At 41.9% G+C, this 17,558-nt stretch overlaps 1 protein-coding gene and 1 non-coding gene across 2 annotated transcripts in view; both read left to right on the top strand.

Annotated features, from left to right (window-relative positions):
- NOP58 (NOP58 ribonucleoprotein) overlaps positions 1 to 8,579 on the top strand; it is a 35,528-nt gene extending 26,949 nt beyond the window's left edge. The window contains exons 14-15 of the mRNA XM_039495933.1: positions 6,376 to 6,497; positions 8,224 to 8,579. Of these exons, the coding sequence (XP_039351867.1) occupies positions 6,376 to 6,497; positions 8,224 to 8,277 (176 nt within the window). The 3' untranslated portion in view covers positions 8,278 to 8,579. The remainder of the gene's footprint in view (positions 1 to 6,375; positions 6,498 to 8,223) is intronic.
- On the top strand, positions 1,435 to 1,518 carry LOC120375235. Its single transcript, XR_005586536.1, has one exon. It is a non-coding gene; the product is annotated as a small nucleolar RNA SNORD11 (small nucleolar RNA).
- Positions 8,580 to 17,558: the final 8,979 nt, after the last annotated feature.

Raw genomic sequence — 17,558 nt, 5'->3', positions numbered from 1 at the left:
TTGTTACTTCGGAATGGTTATTTTTTGTATTGAGAATTGCTTTGCAAACTGCTGACAGCTGTGCTGAAAAGCTACTTCTTCCTCAGCTCCAAAACATCAAAACTACCCTGATGCTTGCTCTGGTAGAGGAGCACAGAGATGCTGCATTTGAGTTTCTCTGAGCCAGAGTTGGCTGTGAGCTACTCCAGGTTATGTCAGCTGCAATGATCTAATCACAATAATTTACTCTTGGGGGAATTCTGTGCCAAAAATTTACAAATTCTGCACACGATATTTTAAAATTCTGCAGATTTTGTGTGTCAAAATAACACTATAGAACCACACGTTTCAATTATTTTGGTAATTTATTTCAAAATTCCTGTCAGCAAATATGTCTGTAACAACACAGACGTACAAAAATCCCCCCCGGAGTAGAGAGTTGAAGAAACTCCTATGACAACCCAGTTCCTGCTTCTCTGGCCCCCCTGGCTGGGCTCTAGGGAGGAGGGAGCAGACACTCTCTCCCCACCCCCCAGAGCCCAGCTGTGGGGTCCTCCCTGGCCTAGACACTCACCACCACCCCTCCCTGCGGCAAGCTTCTGCCCCACCCCCCCCCCCCGAAACTCGTACACCTTCTCCACAGCTGCACACCACCCCACCCCAGACACTCACATCCTCTACTCCTTAGAGGCCAGCCTCTGCTCACACCCTCTACCCCCAGAGGACATTCACACCCTCTACCCCACAGAGGCCAGCTGGGGGGGCCCCCAGCCCTCCAGGGATCCCAAGGGAGAAACCATCTGATGCTGGGTCCCAGGTTTGTACGGAGTTTCTTGCATGCGGCTGCCTCCTTCCTTCAGGGCATGCTGGGAACTGCAGCTGCTGGGAACCCTCCAGTTCCCTCCACCTCACACTGGTCTTGCCTTCTATTTCCAAGCTGGGCTCTACTGGTCCAGTGATCCTTATTGGCAGCCAACATCTCTGCAGCCCATTTCTGTAGGGGGGGAAAAGGGACACTCTGTGCGCACAACATTAATTTCTGCAAAATTCTGCATTGAGCAGTGGCGCAGCATTCCCCCAGGAGTAAACAATGGCTGGCAAAGGCTGTAAGAGCAGCCAGGGCCGCTACAAGGGATGCCTAATCCACAACCCCCCTCTACAGCCACCATTTTCCATGCACCAACATTGGACAGTGAGGGTGATTTCAGCACAGTTGCGCTGGCTCTGCATCATCCTCAGGTCCCCTAATGCCAAGGTGATCTTCCTGGGGGCTGGCTATGCTGGCTTTATGGCATCTTGCATTGGTGGAGTGGCTCACGGGCTCTGTAACTTAGCTGAGGATTGGGGCTACCCTCTCCCGTGGTACAGATCTGTCTTTCTGTAGTATTGGGGGAAAAAGGTCCACATCATGACTTTTGCTGTGATATTTAATGCGGTAATGAAATGGACACATGAGTGGTCTGTGATGATTTCAATGTTCTTTGCCTAATTCCTTGTGGAGTATGTGGACATTTTTAGTCACTACCTCTTCTGAGACCCTTCTGAATGTGTTGTCAGCACTAAATTAACCCTTTATTATAGGCACAGAATTGTTTCCATAGACTACCTTTCCATTGTAAACCTAGATGTGAAACACTCATACTTATGTCCCTACCCCAAAACTGCCTCAGAAAACATGGTTCCTTGCTGACACTTCTCTCAAGTATTCTCCTAGAACAGTGGTTCTCAAAACTTTTGTACTGGTGACCCCACTGACATAGCAAGCCTCTGAGTGTGACCCCCCTCCCCCCCAATATAAATTGAAAACATCGTTTTGTATACTTAACGCCATTCTAAATGCTGGAGGCAAAGTAGGGTTTGGGGTGGAGGCTGACAGCTCCCCCCCCCAATGTAATAACCTTGTGACCCCCGAGGGGTCCCAACCCCCTGTTTGAGAGCCCCTGTCCTAGAAGGAGAAAATCTACAGCCAATTCCATATTAGTCAGGTATGGCTCTTAAAGATTAGTTTAACTTTTTTTTTTTTTTACACTCATGAGCATGTCTACTAATGGATTATACCACAGATACCTTTGCCTACGAATCATATCTCTGATTCATTTGGCCTTACTGAGTACTGGTGCCTCTTCACATTTTGGGGATATATAAAGCTTAGTTTTGGTGAGAGCTTGGAAAATCGGAGCCACCAATATCATATGTAGTGGGCAAACTTCAGCGTGGTTCAGTGGATTGGCAAAGTTAAACTTTGCCAGATGTCCTGGTTTTGTTGGCAAGTCCAGAGCTGAGCCATGGTCCTGTCTTTCCAATAAAGAGGTGTGTTGGTGAGACACACATCTTAAAAATCTAAGTAGCTACTATTGTCTGCAAACAAACTTTCTTAAATTAGAATTAAGGGTGTAAACAGTTCAGGAAAAATCATTAAAATTTACTCCAAAAAAAACCAGAAAACACTGAAGAGCTGCAAACTCCTAAGTGAAGTTAGAAGTGAGAATTTGAGTTATAGGAATGCCAAACTGAGGTACCATAAACCACCTTCATGGTGTCTTTCATCCTCCATCAAAGGATGGCCAGTACATCTTACTTCATGGCCAGTAACATAGATGCTTTGCGCTAGTGTTTACAAAATTTCCCCTTCACACTTGTGCACCCTGCCCATCCAGACCTTTCTCCCAACTCTAATTCTTTTTAAGCCAGCTGTACTATGCTTAGTAGTAGCCATATGTCCCAATCATGACTGAGGCATTATTGTGCTAAGGGCTGTACACACTGAGTTAGGCAGATCTGAAGAGCTTATTTATCTCTTACCATCCATGTGCAGACATATCCTTTCTCATTGTCCTCTTATGCCCTTTAAAATCGCAACCTCACAAGATTCACATATTACTATTGTATCTACGTAGTTCACAAATACCTTTCCCAGCCACCATTCTGCTCAAATCCAAACTTCTGTTTATCCTTTGTATACAGTTGCAAAATAGAACTTTACTTAGCACAGCACCACTCTACTCTCAATGTACCTCATACTAGTCTCCACCCACATTTAATCAGCTATCCATCCACCTTACGCCCTCCCCATCCTGTGGACTGTCCTTCCACCAACCTGTGTGGTATTCTCTGAAACAGGATAGATCATGACCTCACTGTTTTCAGGTAGATGACAGAAGAGCTGACATGTCCATCATGTGTTGTGGCAGTGGTAGCTTGAGAAGTTTGGCAGGTAGCTCTAAGTGGTATATGGAGTGCATTGGATGATTTAGAAATGCAGAGTTAAGGCTTTATATACTTAAACCCCAAGTGTGTTAGGTTCCTTGGCTTTAACTTTTTTTAAAACTGCAGTGCTCTATTGAGGTGTCTTCTCAGCATTACAACCTGAAAGGGACACCAACTTAAAAATCGTGTGCCTGATGTTACTGTAACAAAAATAAGAGAATTTAGTTTCTGTTTCCTCTGAGCATTTGGTAGCGCTTTGGACGTCACTTTCAGTGTTTCCCTATTTGCGTGGATCTTTCAAACAGCAACCAGGGGCGCGCACGTGCTTTTTAAACATAGTGTTTGGAACCCCTTCAAAAATTGGCAGGCAGAGTATCTGAAGTCACTTAACTTCTTTAAAACTGTCTAGAAAATAAGTTGACACTGTCCCTGGAACGCCACTGTTTCAGTGGGAGTGGGAAACCTGGTATGAATCAATGGGAGTATACGTTGGACAGAATGACTTGAGGTTTTAGTCTTCTAACATGACCACTAATAGTGCTCACCAGTAAAACATTCAGCTTACTTTAAAGGTCAGAGTGTGCAGCTATGGCTTGTCACTAAAACTCCTGTACTGCAAGAAAGGGAAGCATCTTTTAAAAATAAATTAATGGTGTTAGCCCTGCCGGGAAGGCTCAAGTGACGGGGGCTACCTCTCAGGGCACATTTTAATCATATGCTATTTGACCTGTCATCTGTATGCTGGAAGAAGTGGGTGGAGTATGATGTGTATACAAAGTGCTTGGTATGTAAAAATGCATTAAAGATTTTTGTATGGTAAAACACTCATGGTGGAACCCAGGGTACTGATCCCTACACTGTATAGGTACTCGTAGGTACGTCAGTCAAGCTAAGCTATTCTGGGTGCTGTTCTGTCTGGTTCAGAGCCTACTGACAAAGGCTCTTGCCTCTCTTGTCAACTGCTGTATTGCAAAGAAACCCTACTGGGCTGAGTGACTTGCTCGTGCCAGGTCTGGAGGGAAAAGAACAGCCTCCCTGGAGCTGTTATCCTCATTCTGTCCAGGTTCGAACATGTGAAATCTTGTGATGAGCTCTGTTGGAAACTAGCAATTTAAGTCTTTATTAAGGCATCCTGCTGTTCACTGTGAGAAATTACAAGACCTGTGAATACAAAATACATTATTTTGCATTGAAATTTGTGACAGTTCCCTTGGTGTTTCAAAGCAGATGACACAGTAATAACATAGGTTATTTTCCAAAGGTAACCACACAGCACATTGCTCAGTATCCCAACAGCGTGAAAACTTACAGTACAGCAAATGTGATTCAAAATAGCATATGTCACATTGCATAGCAAGATAAATGTACGAGTACAGTTATTTGTATGTTATTACTTCTCTTTACGTATAATATTATCAATTTGTGTAGGAGGTTGTATTATATGCACACACTAGTTGCATGTTGGCCCGCATATCTGTTGTGGAATCAGTTTATTATTGTACACACCAGGCCTTTCATCTAGAATCCTCTTCTAATGAGGGTTTGAGCATTTTTTTATTGGTAAACTGCATGTATTGCTCTATTTGGCTGGTTGCAGGTTGCAAAAGGCCGGGGGGGCGGAGAAAAAACAGATTAACTCAACAATCCAGCTAGCCTCAAAAATAAGAAACAAAACTCGCCCAACGCCAACGCACACAAACAAGCTCTCTGCTGCCTGCCAAACAGCCAAAAGCCTATAGATTTAAAAAAAAAAAACTAAGCCAAACCAACGTAACAAGGTTGCAAAATTTAAAAAAATTGCAAAAGCCAGTAAATTAAAAAATAACAGCCTTTCAACTCTAAAACTGGTATGTTTTAAAAAACCTAAAATAGCCACAAAAAGCCGGTTCAAACTAATACAAAGCACACAAAAAACAAGGGTCCCTAAACAAAAATGTCCCCAAAAAACCCAGCACTTTCAAACCCTTCCAAAAACTAAAGAAAGTCAAAAATTTACAGCAAACCCTAAACAACCTGTGCACAGGGCAAAACTCTCATCTGCCCTTCCCCCTCTTCTTACATTACACCCAGGCTTGGCCAGCCGTGGTTTGTGCATGTGTATGTATAGAAGTGGGTTAGGGCTCAGGCACTTCCTTCCTCTAAGTAAGGTGGGGCGTACCCAGCACTCACTGCTGTTATTTGGTTAATAAAGCTTTAAACTTAGTCACTTGGTGTGCTCCTTTTTCTCCCCTAAAAATCCTGTGGCCTCAGCCTGATCACCTAAAGCCCCAGGCAAATTAGTAACATAAATCTGTCATAATGTGACCAGGCATTTTATACACTGGAGTCAATTTTGTGTCTTATGTTTGCACTTGAGGCAAATGTTAAAACGTTTTTTTGTATCATATTACTCTTCTGCTGGTCTGAAAGAGTTAACTCTACTGCTACATTTTTGTAATTTTAAGGGAAAGTCCAGTCTGTTCAGTTTATTTTGTCTGAGATGTGTCTTTACTTTTTTGTGTTATTTGATTCACCTTCTCACTTTCAATGTTGAATATGTTCTGATTTTTGGAAGTGGTATAGTAATTGTTTCCTCTTTTGAGTCATGACTACATGCCACAAATGCTGCTGGCATCAGCATCCCAGTTAAGTAGAAACTGAAGTAATGTTGCTACATCATGAGTTTACGCATTACAAGGCATTGCGTGCTAAAGAGTGTGGTATCCAAGACTGACTCAGTTAAGCAAAGAAATTTAATGAGGTGGGGCTTTAGTGGTATTGTGACTCTGCTGCATAAGATATCAGATGAGTAGTGCTTTATGCTTGATTTCTCTATCTGAAGGTTCCTAAAGCTAAATGGGGTGTGTGTGTGTCTGTATTATAAATTAGTAGTAGATAATACTGTACTTGCCCATACATTCTGTTGGAAGACAGAACTGAAAATTAATTGTAGGTAGCTGTGTGCTCAGATCTGTTTGATGATATTGTGAGCCCTGATACCAGCGGGCAGTAGGCATGTGAAAGGGAAATATTGGGGAGTGGGAGAAAAGAGGTGGTGAAGAGAGGTAAAATTGCATGAAGGACTCCTGAATGCACTGTGACATGCACAGCTTCATCATCCTCTCATGTAACACACAGTGCAGCTACGGCTTTCTGCCTTAAATACTTTTGACAACTGACAGCCTGATGTTTTGCTTTTCTGTGACACAGAAGAGGAAGATGTAGAGGAAGGTGAACTGGTCAAAAAGAAGAAAAAGAAAAAGGAAAAAAAACAGAGAGCTGAGGAAGAAGCAGCTTTGGCTGAAGAGCCATCCACTAGCACAGCGGTGGAGGTGAGATGGGAATCATTCTAAATGATCAGTTGCATTGAAATCTGCAAGGATATTTTCTTTCCGAAACAGTGAGGGGGAGAAAAATACCCATGTCTGTATAGCTCAGTGTATGGGGACTATTGTTTTATATTCTCTTCAGCCCTTTTATTTTGTAATATTCAATATTGAAGGGTATGAAAGGGATCAGGTTACAAATTAGGGTAATGGGAAATTCATGACTGTCTCCAAGTACACTATTTCCTGTTCTCTTACCCTCCTATTTTGATATGCGATCTCTAATTTTATACTTCTACCCTTCCAGTTCAGCTTAATGGCCACTACTCTTCTAAAGACCGGACAGGGTGTCCTTCAATCCGCTCAGTGGTATTCACTCAGCAAGGTCCCTTAATACCTCAGAAAGATTTCTGTGCGACACTGGGGCTGCACCATCCCGTTTCGCTGCACCAGCTAGGCTGCTGCTGTGAGCCAAAAGATCTCCTAAATGGCAATACAGAGTGGCTGCCAAACAACTAAGCACTGAATGAATGCCACATTCTTTAAATGTTTTCTGTTTTGGGCCGCCAGGGGTCTTAAACTATGCTAGCTACAATTGTGAGCTACCAGCAGTGGTGACTCACTACAGTTTTTCCTGTAAAAGTGGACAAGGATTTGTTTTGAGACCTGTGCCAGCGAAACCATACTGTAAACCTGTGGAGTGCAACCCGGAAATGGAGGGAATGCCAGTTGGGTTGCACCCCTCTGGCTGAGTACTAAAAGCTGGGGTCACTAGAACACTGTGGATGCTTAAGGAGGGAGGGAGCACCTTACTCTTTGCCCCGCCCACTTCCCACCTAATTCTCAGGCCACTTCCCTGCCTGCGCAGTGCTCAGCTCCAGGGGAGGAGTAATAGCATTTCAAGGAGGCTGTAGAACTGGCCCTGCAGCCCCTCAAAATGGAACTCTCCAATCCTTGATGTTGATTGCCAGGGAGAGGAGGAAAAAGCATTGCTAACAGCAGCTCCTTCAGGCCACATCCCCACCCACCCACTGTTCCACTCTAGTGCACTCCTATAAGACCCAGAAGCTTCCAGTCTTTCTCTCTGTAACCCCAAACCCACAATGTTGTGGCCACAGTATGTTGGGAGGCTATGGCGAGTTAAGGAATGATTTTTCAACCGTGTTCTGGGTTGTGGACCAAAAAGTTTGAGAACCTTTGATAAATGTTACTCCTCAGATAGCATGCAATAGTTACCCTGTTCTGTGCTAGCGGTGGAATTAGCACTGTTTAGAATGTAGTGTGGACATTCCCTATTTATTTATTTATTTATTTATTAATTACAAATGAGCTTTGGTTCCACTAAATGCTGAAATCTGTAGAATCTCAGTTGCAGACCCCTATTGCTGATGACTTCTTCCCATATGGATACAAAAGGATGTCTTGCTTTGTGAAGTCCGTAGAAATTAGTCTGTTCTGTGGCTGAGCTCCATGTTTGCAGGCTTCAGTTTGCCCTGCTTTGCACTGGAGGTAATTATGGGTTCCTGCAGTCCAGTGAGCATCCTTTTCTTTGAGACTAGGGAAGGAAATGAATGAGTTTGTGAACCCCTAACAGCAGTTTAACATTTGTAAACCACTTTGTGAATATGAGCAGCACTATCCAAGTCCTAAGTTATCTAGCTGTTCCTGTTAGTGTTCTGCATTACCTGTTCCGTTATCGTATGTTCATAGAAATGTTTCATTTGTTTTGCAGAGTACAGAGAAAAAGAAGAAAAAGAAGAAAATCAAAGTAGAGCAAGAGGATTAGTGGGGGAGAAGCAATTCATTTGGACACTTCAGTTCAGAATATATTCCCTAGAATACTTTCTCTTTAAATACTTGCTCAAACACCATAACTTCCCCCAATAATGGGAGAGGGCAGGTGGAAGATGAATTTGATAAGTCTTTGCTGTCTCTTCCTCAGAACAAAATATTTAATTTGTTTTTGGCTCCTTAGGTGGACCACTGCCTTATTGCAGTTTCATTAATTGAGAAGGTCACAATAAGTCTTTGTTCATATGTGGTCTTTTGTGATACTGAATAAAAACCTTCTTTTTGTATCTATCTGGAGCCAAGATTGTTTTGCCTCTTTCTCATTTGCTGGCACACAGTAACCAATTTCACTAACATTTCTAAGTCAATTTAATTTTGTAAAATGTGTAACCATGAAGGGGAGGATCTGGCTTTCTTACCTTTTTTAAACCTTAAAGGTTTTTGTTGTGATTGTTCTCTACAAAGCTAATTCAGAAGCTGCAGTACAATTCCAGTATTTCTCATTTAGGAGACATACCCTAAAATTAATGTGAATAGCCATGTATTCATAAGAGTTTTGCTTTTTACAGAAGCCAGAAGAATAGAACAGATGAGCTACATTATCAGTAGTGTACAGTGCAGTCTTCATGAGAGACCTTGAGAGAATTTGCAGGCAAAGATTACAGGGTTTTGCGAAAGACTGACAAGACAGAGACTTATGTTTGCAGTAATGTGAGTGAACTCTTTTTGTGGTTATCATTCAACAATTCCATTTTACTTGCCACTCAAAAATCCAAAGGATTGACTTCATCAGCTGCTTAGTGACGCAACTGAAAAGGAAAGCTTTTCTTTTGTTTTTGAAATAGAAACGACTTATTTCAACTATTGTTAAATGTTTTTATTGCTTCTGGGTAGCAAACAGTATACTGCACTGCTGAACCTTCAAAAGACTTATTAGATCCTGACTATAGGGTTTGCAGTGGAAAAGCAAATTCAACTTTAACTGTATAATTGACCTTTGCCCAATATTTAGTATAGGTTACCCTTGCATATTATCCCATGCATTCCCTTTTCTTATCTTTTTTATAAGGCATCTTATATTCCTCCCTAACAAAACAGGGAATCCTGTCTCTGTCTGGAAGATGTTTGATACCTGCTTTATGCAGTTGATGATTTTCTGTGGTAGATAATTTATTGACCAACTCTTCACATTTAACTGCTTACCCATGTTTGCTTTGTGACCGTGTAAAGGGACATGTTTTGTTAACTCTCTAATCTAATGTTAATCAGCTCTCTTGATGTGTAGAGGATGCAAAATGCCGCCTCCTCTGCCCATGTTAATGCTTAGCCACTGCCTTCCCTGGAGCTCCAAAGGAGGGCAGTTTTAATTAGCCGAGGGAGGCTTCTCAGAGGATGCTGTGAATCAGCATATTGGGCACCTATCTCTGGCACATCCTATTGCTCTGAACCCCTTGCTTATCCTTGAGAGAGTCCGGGTTGCTGATCCTTGTCGCCCTTATGAGATGATCTTTCCCCCACTTGGAGCTTTGTGCAGTGGAATTCTCCAGCAGCCAATGGTAATCTCCAGAATTTTTGAGTGCATTCTAATTTTGCTGGCTAAGTAATAAGACAGATTGAATCTTGCAGTGGAAAGAAAAACCATGTGCAGTTATCCATGAAAGACACGAATCTTTGATGTAATGCCCTGTGCTTTTTTTATTATAAATGTATTCTCAAATACAAATAATTACAGATGAGGGATTTCATTATCCTCTTTAGCATTAATGTAATCACTTGCCCAAAAGTCTTAAATAAATTATGTATTCAATACTCAGATACTGTCCTATATAATTTATCCAACTCAGAACATTTGCATGAACATTTTATTAGCTAAACAAAAGTTATTAGTCGGATCAAGATTTTTAAAGATTATTCACATTTCTATGTTCTTTTAAGAGCTGCAGGTTCTTATATTGCCAAACAAAATTGCACTGTAGAAAATGAGGTGGTGCTGAAGGCTTTCAGTGTTTGGTGAAGGTGATGGTCCTTCTGGACCAAAGAACACGGGAGGGAAACCATTCAAGTTTTGGATCCTGGAGAGGTGATACATTGTATCTCTTCTTTCCCACAGTCCCTCTTTTGAGCAAGGCTGGAGATTACTTTGAAATCAGACTTCTAGTTTGAACTGCTTGAGAGCAACTAATTGTCTGATGCAATATTTGGATTAAGCATAGTTCTGCAAAAATGGCCAGTGACCGTGAACAATGTTATGTTGACACTGAAATGGTAATCACTATACTCCAGAGTTAACAAGCTGAATCTGTTTGCTGCTATAGGCATTTAACACCAGCTTGGTTATGCTGAGTTCCCCTTTTGAAGGTAGTATACACTGCTATAATAGCTTTAGAAAGGAATTTGAGCTGTGCTGCTTATAGGAAAGTATACTTTTAAATTGGGCTGTGCGTAAAATAAAAAAGAAACTAATAAGTCTCATGTAACATGGGTACAGAAACTTCATTTTAGACCAGGATGAAATTGATGGCAGTTCAGCAAGGACAGTGGGACCCATACAATCACAACTGCCATATATGCTGCTCCGTGGAAGGATTGTAGAAGTTTCACTTTACTTTCAAAGGGCTTTAGTTACCTGAAATGTGAGCTACTGCGTCTTATCTTTTCAATTTATCTTATCAACTTTTTTGGAAAGATTTTATGAATAAGTTTCACACTGATTGGTGGGTCAGGCCCAGAAAAAGGGGGAGGGGTCTTTAGTGAGGTTGCTGATAACTTTGGAAGCTATTTCTAGTCCAGTTTAGGCAAACTGATCTTATATTCTAAAGTGCTTGTAATGTAATAGAATGAAACAAAAGAATCTTCTTATATCTAGATGAGTTGTAGAGGTGTCTCCAGCAAAAGTGTGTTTTCTGCCTGCTGGAAAGCACAAAGTCTGCATCTTTTTTCACTCCTTGGCTAGTGGATATACTAAAATAAAGCAGACAAATACCTGCATCTATCTTCAGCTGTTGAAGTGACTTTGTATCATCTTGACAGAGGAGGACTGGCTGCTGTGATCAGTAATGACCTCAGTGCTTTATGGTACCACCACTTGGACTGAAGACAGGAGTGGGGAAACTCCAAATAGTTTGTTATACTGTGTTGCTGAAAACACACATCATTGTGAAGGCTTCATTGGTGTGTGCCAATCACTGCTAATTCCTCGGGAAAGAGCAGATTGTATTCAAGGTCCTGATCATGTATTCAGAGCCCTGCTTTGGGCATCCCTTATCTCAAGAACCACTTCTCCCTCTGATAGTGATAAGGGAATAGTCATCTCCAATGGTAAAGGGTTCTAGGAAGAGCAGGCGAGGTATCTGTTGGAAGACCTGAGACTTTAGAACTCCCACAAGACTTGTCACCAGAAACCAAAATGTAAGGCCCACCTCTTTGATAGCTTATCTACTGGAACATGGCCATAGAAAATAGGAAGGGTAATTAAAGTGTGATAATATATGTTCTGAGGTGCTGAAAAGTGCTTATTCAAGTATCAGAGCAATATATGTTGTGTGTGGGCCAGCAGCGCACTCTTCTCTCTCAGCCTGAGAGATTTGCCATTTAAAAGTATGGAGACTGGATGGTTCTGGGGCTTAGAAATTGGACACACAACCTTTCCCTTGGTTCATGCTTGGTCCAGGCTGGCAGTGAAAGAAAGTTACCTAGCTTAGGGTTTTGTGTAGTTCCATCACTGTAGTGCCTAAGTGCATGGCAATGTCCACAGTGGGCTTTATGGAGTTTTCTGCTCTGTCTCCCAGCTTCTAGGAATCTGTATTTCCCCCTTCAGTTCTCATGGGGAAGCTTTAGCAAACCTCGGTCTTGTAACATGTTCTCATTACCTTCTGATGTCTATTCAGGCTGTGTTTACATGAACTTGTGAGCCCCTTTCCTAGTAGCCAGTACACACTGCTAGTGCTTCTGTACCTCTTGAATAATGAATTCATTGTCTTCTAATCTAGAGGATCATTCTGGCAACTTTCATGAGCTCTAGAGTTTGTTCAGAATTAATCAGGAGATATAATTTTTCTTTAAATTAGAATGTTAATTTTACAAACTAAGTTGAAACTTCTCCCTATTAAGTCACTGGGAGAGAGGAAAATATCTAACATCTTAATATGGGCTTTAGTACCAGGGCATAGCTAGAGCATAACTCGTCATAAAAGTGACACCATAAAAATGGCACTACGTTACTGAACATATTTGCCTTTTTTCCCCTGAGATTGCTGCAAACAAAATTTGATTCATATTAGCAGTGTACATCCACTATGGTTTAGGGAAGTGTGAGCTGGATTCTGTTCATGGGCAATTGTCTATGAAGTTCTCCTTTTGTAACTTCTATTACTTTATATGATGCATGAGGAGAAAAGAAAACAACGTGGCTTGATCTGGATGCTATTGAGAGAATAAATATTGGAGCTCACTGGAGGATGAAAATTCTGTTTTGCAGCAATTCTCAATGTTTAGAAATTGGTTTTGTTTTGAATTGGAATGAAAATAAAACCTTTCCAAAGATTTCACCAAAAAAGTGTGTATGCATGTTAACCACTCTCTATAGCCTGGTCATTAGGGTGCTAGGCTGAGATGTGGAAATCCCAGGCTCAAGTGCGTGTTCCGCCTGATTCAGAGCAGTTATTCATCCCAGTGCAGCCTTTTGTCTAGACTTTACTCTGAGCTTGCTTAGAAGACATAATTTAGAATGGCAGGTGCACCTTACGTTAGGAAAACATTTCCTTCTGTTTTCTCCTGTGGGAGAGAACTGGAATATGTCTTAGAATTATTCTAATTCTTCACAGATATAATTGTATCCAACCCCATACCAAAGTTGTGCCTCATTTGTACAATGAAAAATTCCAAGACTTAACCAAATCCAGGAGGTGGTGGGAAGCTATCCAAGTTAAACTTGCATGTAGAGAGACTTAGTTTCAATGCAAAATAAAACAAGTCTTAATATAACAAGTAGAAAATTCAATAATAGTTTTCATAATCTAGAAATTTTATTGTGTGTGCTTAAGATCCTCTATCCTTCTCTTTCGATCTGTGAGCACATTATAGAATGGACATCTTTCGGTCAGGCTATTTGTTTCTCTGCCTTTATAGTCAGTAGGATTTTCAAAAGCTCTCGTTGGCCTAACTGCTTCCATTGAAATAATGGTAAATTGACTTCAAGGGGAGCTGCTTCAGCCAATGCTGAGCACTTCCACTCATAATCAATTTTTCATCCACTTTTTAATTAGTCATATATTGCAAAACAACCCTTTTTATGTCTAGTATCCCCTCTTGTTCTGGTGATTGTAGACTTTGATCCAATGCTACCCATACAAGTCAGAGATATCAGGTACAGTTCCTTGGGTTTACCTAACCATCCCCAGTGCCCCACTTGGTGTTACAATTTTAGTCAGTATTCTGTGCATCTCCCTTGAGTACATAGGTCATGATCCACCCCCGGTCTATCCCATTTTCATTTCAAAAGCAACTTGCATGAACAGTTACGTGTCTTTACCACACGCAATACTGTCCCCTCATACAGGCTTGGTTTATTAATACATACCCCTTTGTGTCCAAGATGGACATGTGACTTTCAAACCAGATTAACGTTCTTCACCCACTCTCTGCATAGCCTGGCTTAATTGTTAGACAGTGTGTCATTCCTGTCCCAGCCTTAAAATTGCCAAATGTTCAGTAATTCTGTATCTTCAGTAAAATCAATCTACAGCAAATAGGATTTCTTGACAGTATCTCATCATGGTTATATAGAAGCTAAGGATTTTGTCAGTAGTGATAACCAAATGACAAATGGAAATAGTGATCTTGTCTGTGCACAGATGGGTCAACATGTAATAAACTGATCGTAACAGGAATTGAATGATATGAAATTCATGATAGATACCTCTGATGAAGGATGGTCTGGGAGCACAGGACTAGGAATTGGGACACTTGGACTACAGGAGTGGGCTCAAAGGGCAAAGCTTGGTTCTGGATCTAAACTGCTCCAAAGTTTGTGGGGTATTCAGATCTTGTATGCTGGATCAGGCCACTCCCCCATGGTTTTGCCACAGATTTCATCTATGCCCCCCAGATATAAGTCACTTTATCTCTCATTTCTCCTCTTTAGAAGTGAGAAGGTTCTTCCCAACTCATAGAAGTGTACAAGACTTAATTCAGTAATATTTGTAAAGCACTCTGAGAACCTCCGATAAGAGGTTATGTAGAAGTGTATTATGTAGGGGGAGGAGAGGAGTCCTTCAGAACGCAGGGTGAAATACGGCTGTTTGAAACTGCAATTAAATCTCTTATAAAACTGCTGCCAAGGGCTCTGTCATGGTAGCCATCTCAGATTGATTCCTGCAGAAAAGGGAATTAAAACACCTACTTAGAATCTTTAAATGTTCCATGTTTAATTTTGAGTGGCATAATAGCAATAGCATTAACAAAATGACCCAATAATGGCCTAGAACCACTTTAAAATCTCAGCTTTTAACTAAAAATGAACATTCCAGCATTTATCTGGTGGAGCACAGACTGTTGCTGAAGTCTGACTTCTCCTTCTAGCCGTGTTCTTGCTCAATTGTTAGATCGTAAAGCTCATAACAAACTGCAGCCACAAAGGATGGGAGACAGACTATTTATACAGCTGTGAATGCAACACTGTAACATTAGAGATAGGGGAAAAAAATAGTACCAATTACCCAGAAAGTGTATTGCAACACACTGAAGCAATAACGGACAACAATGTAGCAATGGCAAGTTTGTCTCATATTTGGTGTGTCAGTACCGGGGTGGGGAAGAATAAGAACATTAAAAACAATACGTGGCCTTTATTACTAGTCTCTGCATTTTTATTAGATTGGCGCCAGCCAACCAAACTAACAAACAGGAAAACCTACTTTACCAAACAGAGTGAATATCAGTAATAATACATATGTGTCTCCAAGAATATCAACAGGTATTACAAGGATCAGTTAACTCACAGCAGCTCACTGAGGGATTAGCCTAACTCTGAAGAAGGCAGAGTGAGGTTAAATGCCATGGCCAAAGCCATACAGGGTGAAATTGACCCCTTTGTAGAAAGCCAGCACAAGGCCCCTGCACTGTTTAAGTCCAACTTCAGCTCTCAAAATAGAGCTGAAGCAGGCCTCAAATAGTTCATATGCATTTAATGGCCCTGTGTATAGAGAGTCAGTTTCAATTATAAGGAGTCAGAGCCCACAACAAATGGAACCCAGGAATCCTTGCTTCCAATCCTCTGCTATACCCACAGAGCAACAATGCTGCTGTGCAAGTAATTAATACCCAACCATTGTAACATTGATATAGAAATCAATTTACTAAGGGTGTAATAAACAGAACAAATATAAAGGATCAACATCAAATGTCAGATAAATGAGCCTGTCACTACCAGAAAGGAGATGAAAATAGAAATCCATGTTCAAATATTTGTTTTATAGCATCACTCATTTTTTGCTTTGTCTAGATGTGTGTCCTACCAAAAAGCCAGAGGTTATGTTCCCATTGTACCAAACTGGAGACTGGCTGGCCAGAAAATTGCAGTAATTCTTTCCTGGAGGAAATCCTTTTTGATCCCCAGTAGTTCAGGGCTCTAATTTGGAGGGAAAAAATAATTTGGCATTCTTTCAAGCAACATGATTTTTATCTTTTAGCAGTCTCCAAAAGCCTATTGTGTTCTGTTCCTGTGGGTTACAAAGGGCGGCAGTCACTTTATCTCCAGCCTTGTTGGCTAGGGATTGGCTTCAGTTGGGAATCCTGTAGTATCATTTTATGGAAATAGGGTCCTCCATCAAATCTGTAGCCAAAAGTTTTGGTGAGAGACCTTCCATGAAACTGAGGGTGGTATTGCCTTCCCTCCATCCATGGTTCCTCAATATTCCCTCATTGCGAATGCTCAAGCCTCTCTAGGCATCCCTTAATTCCTCAGGAGTTATTCAGTGGTGATGTCTGGTGTATTTGCTAACTTCTACCATCCTCCAAATGACCCTGGATTCATTCTTTGTTTCAGGCAAACAGCCTATATTCTACCATCAATTTTTAACCAGGACCACATCAGTGTTTTCCATGGAGAGTTCTGCTTAAAGTCTAATGGCAGGACATGGGCTAAGGGGAGGCAAGGGCACACTGCCCCTCTCAGAGCTGAGCCATAAAGATTCTTTGTCCAGACACCAACCTACTTTACAGTGAGTGTTCAGAACTCTGAATAGCAGAGTATTCAGTTTCTGGACCCCAGATTAAATAAAATGAAATATTTGGCTCCCTCTACTCCCTCCTTGGTCCTGTAGAAGGCCAGAGGATTTGTTTGGGTTTAGCCTCTTTTTCTATCAATAATTAGGCTCTGATATAATTAATGTAAATTTTTTTTAACTGCCCAGTGCCCAAGTGTTATGGTAGGATAACTTCCTAAGAGTTACTGCAGCTCGTTTCTCTGCTCCAAGACTAAAGGGCATGGCTACACTTGCAGATGGTGAGCGCCGGGAGTTAAACCAGCCCTCGGAGACCGCAGCAGGGAAAGCGCTGCCATGTGTTCACACTGTCAGCTGCAAGCGCGGTGGCGTGGCCACATCTGCGGCACTTGCAGTAGCATTGGGAGCGGTGCATTATGGGCAGCTATCCCACAGAGCACCTCTTCTCATTCTGGTGCTGCAGCTTGTGGGAAGGGGGTCGGGGGGAGAAGGGCATCCTGGGTCCTGTCCCAATGCCCCGTGATGCATTGCTTCGCAACCCAGCAATCCCTGTGCTTCCATCCACATTTGGCGCCATCTTTCAACGGTTTTTGTACTGCATGCTGTCTTCCTTTTCGGTCTGCAGGAATGGATCCCGAACTTGTGAGGAATATGCGGATGGCTCTTGCCAGCACGTCACAAATTGCAGTCAAGTTACTTAAGCGACAAAGTGACAGTGAGGAGTCCGACGATGTCGACACGTATAACGCATATGGCATGAGATTGCTTGTGGCATTCACAGACATGCTCACCACAGTGGAACGCCGCTTTTGGGCTCAGGAAGCAAGCAGTGTGTGAACACACAGCAGCGATTTCCCTGCTGCAGTCTCCGAGGGCTGGTTCAACTCCCGGAGCTCTACATCTGCAAGTGTTGCCATGCCCTTAACATCTACAGTAGGAGTAAGGGCTTTTCTGCACTGAGAAAGTTGCACTGGTTTAACAAAAGGTGTTGTTTTAAACAGATTTAGTTAAACCGGTGCAGCAGGCTGTGTGGACACTCGCTTCAGTCTAAACT

Source organism: Mauremys reevesii, linkage group 11, assembly GCF_016161935.1.
Source record: "Mauremys reevesii isolate NIE-2019 linkage group 11, ASM1616193v1, whole genome shotgun sequence".
NCBI lineage: Eukaryota > Metazoa > Chordata > Testudines > Geoemydidae > Mauremys > Mauremys reevesii.
This window is presented reverse-complemented; position numbering and strand designations above follow the sequence as displayed.